A 2500-nucleotide genomic window follows, 5' to 3' on the forward strand; every position below is an offset into this window, starting at 1 on the left:
CAGCAGAAAAGGCAACTGCAGCAACAGAAGCTGCAAAGGCTACTTTAGAACAAGCAAAGAATGTTGCTCAGGTATATTTTCTTTCTTTGTCAATGTTATATTCCCTGTATGACCTCCTGTGGGGAGCTCAGTGTGGACCTTGTCTTCTTAACAGTCACTTCATGGAACTCTTCCTTTCCCTCTACAGATAGTAAATAACTTCTTATACTTTACCAACCAACTATCCAGATACATAACAGTGTATTTTGATATGACTGCATTATGTGTTCCTTGTTTTTCTAAAGGGTATGGATTTTTTGTTCAGTGTTTGTTTATTATATTCACTGTGTGTTTACATTCTACTTGTGATACAAGGGTATTTACAATTTGTTTTATATTATAGTTTGAAAAGGAAAAAAAGGAAATGTCAAATAAAAAAAGACTAAACTTACATCATGTCCTTATTAAAAGAACAAAATCTAGTAAAAGGTGCACTGTTATATAAATGCTAGTCATCTCAAAATATATTTCCCCAAGATACACCACAATAACATCTCAGTGGCTTTAAGAAAGTGAATCTTACGGTACTTTACTTGCAGAGTGAAATTTACTTATATATTAAGATTTAGGTGTCTTAAGATGGTGCTTTGACCTCATTTTATTCAATGGAATAGACAGATATCCCATAGCTTGCATAATGAAATGCCAATATATACTAACTGTCAGTTCACTGTGAAGGCTTTAGGGATCATGTACTAATGAATGAATAATGACAATATTAGTAATGTAGAGTAGAGCTGTGTTGTCAACAACAGCATGACTAAATGTTGTCAGACTTAAATATTCCAGTTCCTTCCTAATATGTGCAGCATGTCCTGGCCCCCCACTCCCTGTGTGGCAGATGTCCGAAAGGGAAACTGTTGTGGACTGGGAATTTTAATTATCTCGGAAATAGAAAGACGGATTTATTTTGCTGTTATTTGCTGTATAAGTAGGATATCATTAGTTCCTCATCTATGCCCATGGAAAGTGCTGTTAGTTGAAGTTTCTTGTAAAGTAATCAGATGGTAAATGCTTTATAGAGCTTAACAAAGAAACTCACTTTAATTTTCTTTCTTAAAAAAAAAATAATAGATCATAAAAAGAATACTTTATTGTTCAGAGATAGACTCTATAGAATTAAATAGTTTATGAAATTCAAAAACTAGGCTTCATGAATGTCATATATAATATCCATTCATGTATGGAAGTGAACTAGACCTTTACTTTCATCCTTTTTATCTTACTCTTTTTCTTTATTCACTGTAGAATAGAACATGAGAAGGGGCCTTCGTGACTGAATGACACAGAGAAAGTGTTTGTGCGAGAAAAAAAGAAAAGGTAGTGGAAATATGTAATGGAGATTGAGGGGCCAGTTGTATAGGAGAATCACCGCATGCTGCTGTGTTTACTAACAGGCCGTCTCTCTCTCTCTCCCCCTGCATTGCCGGATGCTGTCTTCACACTGCGTCGTCTGTTCTGCTTCCCCCAACCCAACGCTCTCACCTACACCTTGTTATGCTTTTTTGACTGTCTGTATCATGGAATTCTTTTCTTATTTGTGTTCTTCTTGTTTGATTTTTTTCTGTTTTCCCCCTAATCTTCATGATTTTTCCTCTACATTTTTTGTCTTTTATTTCTTTGATATTGCTTTTGTTCTAATTTATTTATTTTGTGTATTTTATGGTATTTATTTTTCTATTTTCTTTTTTCTTTGATTTCCTCTCACATTTTCTTTCTTTTTCTACTGACTGTTTTATTTACACTTGCCCTTTTATCCCTCTCTTCCTTTTCATTATCATCTGTGTCTTTGGTTTATTATGCTTATAATTTGTATAATACAGCCACTTCAAAATGCTGCCTCAGGATTTACTGGCCTAATGAAAAGCTTTTTCTAAATGAATTACCAGACTGTAACATGATAATCCTGAACATGTTTGAAGCATTAGAATTAGATGAACGTTTGTCACAGGCAATGAGCGTTACCTGTGTTGTTAAGTTGTTATTGTTGTTGTTGTAGTTTCTGAGGTTAATAAATAGGGTTCTAATTGAAGATATCATGATGCGAGTGCCCAGTCTTTGAGATTATATGAATTATAAAAAGAATAAAACTTTTCCATTAATATATCTTGATGTGCCTGTGCAATGGATGAAAATTAAACAAAGAATCTTGTTGGTTTCTTGTTGGACCTCAGATATAAAATGAAGGGATGTGTAAAGTTCAAAGTAATTTAGTTATGAATTAATCTATTTTTTCTATTTTAAGTAGTTTTATTTGATATTTGTTTACAAATTGCATTTTACCTTTCTTTGCCCACCTTCCGACCACTCAACACCAAACAAAATACTGTCCTAAAAATATATATATATAATGATTGGCCAACATCTGTGATTGATCTGCCAATCCATGTATCAAAAACTGCTGCCTATCACACCAACCGCCTCATGGAACTGTTCCCTTCCCATGACGACCAACCTGTGC

At 33.9% G+C, this 2500-nt stretch overlaps 1 protein-coding gene across 10 annotated transcripts in view; it reads left to right on the plus strand.

The window, feature by feature from the left end:
• Positions 1-2500, plus strand: part of LOC125042992 (early endosome antigen 1-like) — a 92110-nt gene that overhangs the window by 70654 nt on the left and 18956 nt on the right. For 8 of the 10 annotated variants that reach the window (XM_047638910.1, XM_047638912.1, XM_047638906.1 and 5 more), the window contains one exon: positions 1-71. This exon is cut by the window's left edge and continues 185 nt beyond it. In XM_047638910.1, coding sequence (XP_047494866.1) covers positions 1-71 — 71 coding nt within the window. Of the gene's footprint in view, positions 72-1287; positions 1672-1862; positions 2422-2500 lie in introns of those variants that run through there. The other 2 variants (XM_047638913.1, XM_047638914.1) reach the window with 2 other exon arrangements.

The sequence above is a fragment of the Penaeus chinensis genome, chromosome 33, assembly GCF_019202785.1.
Source record: "Penaeus chinensis breed Huanghai No. 1 chromosome 33, ASM1920278v2, whole genome shotgun sequence".
Taxonomy (NCBI): domain Eukaryota; kingdom Metazoa; phylum Arthropoda; class Malacostraca; order Decapoda; family Penaeidae; genus Penaeus; species Penaeus chinensis.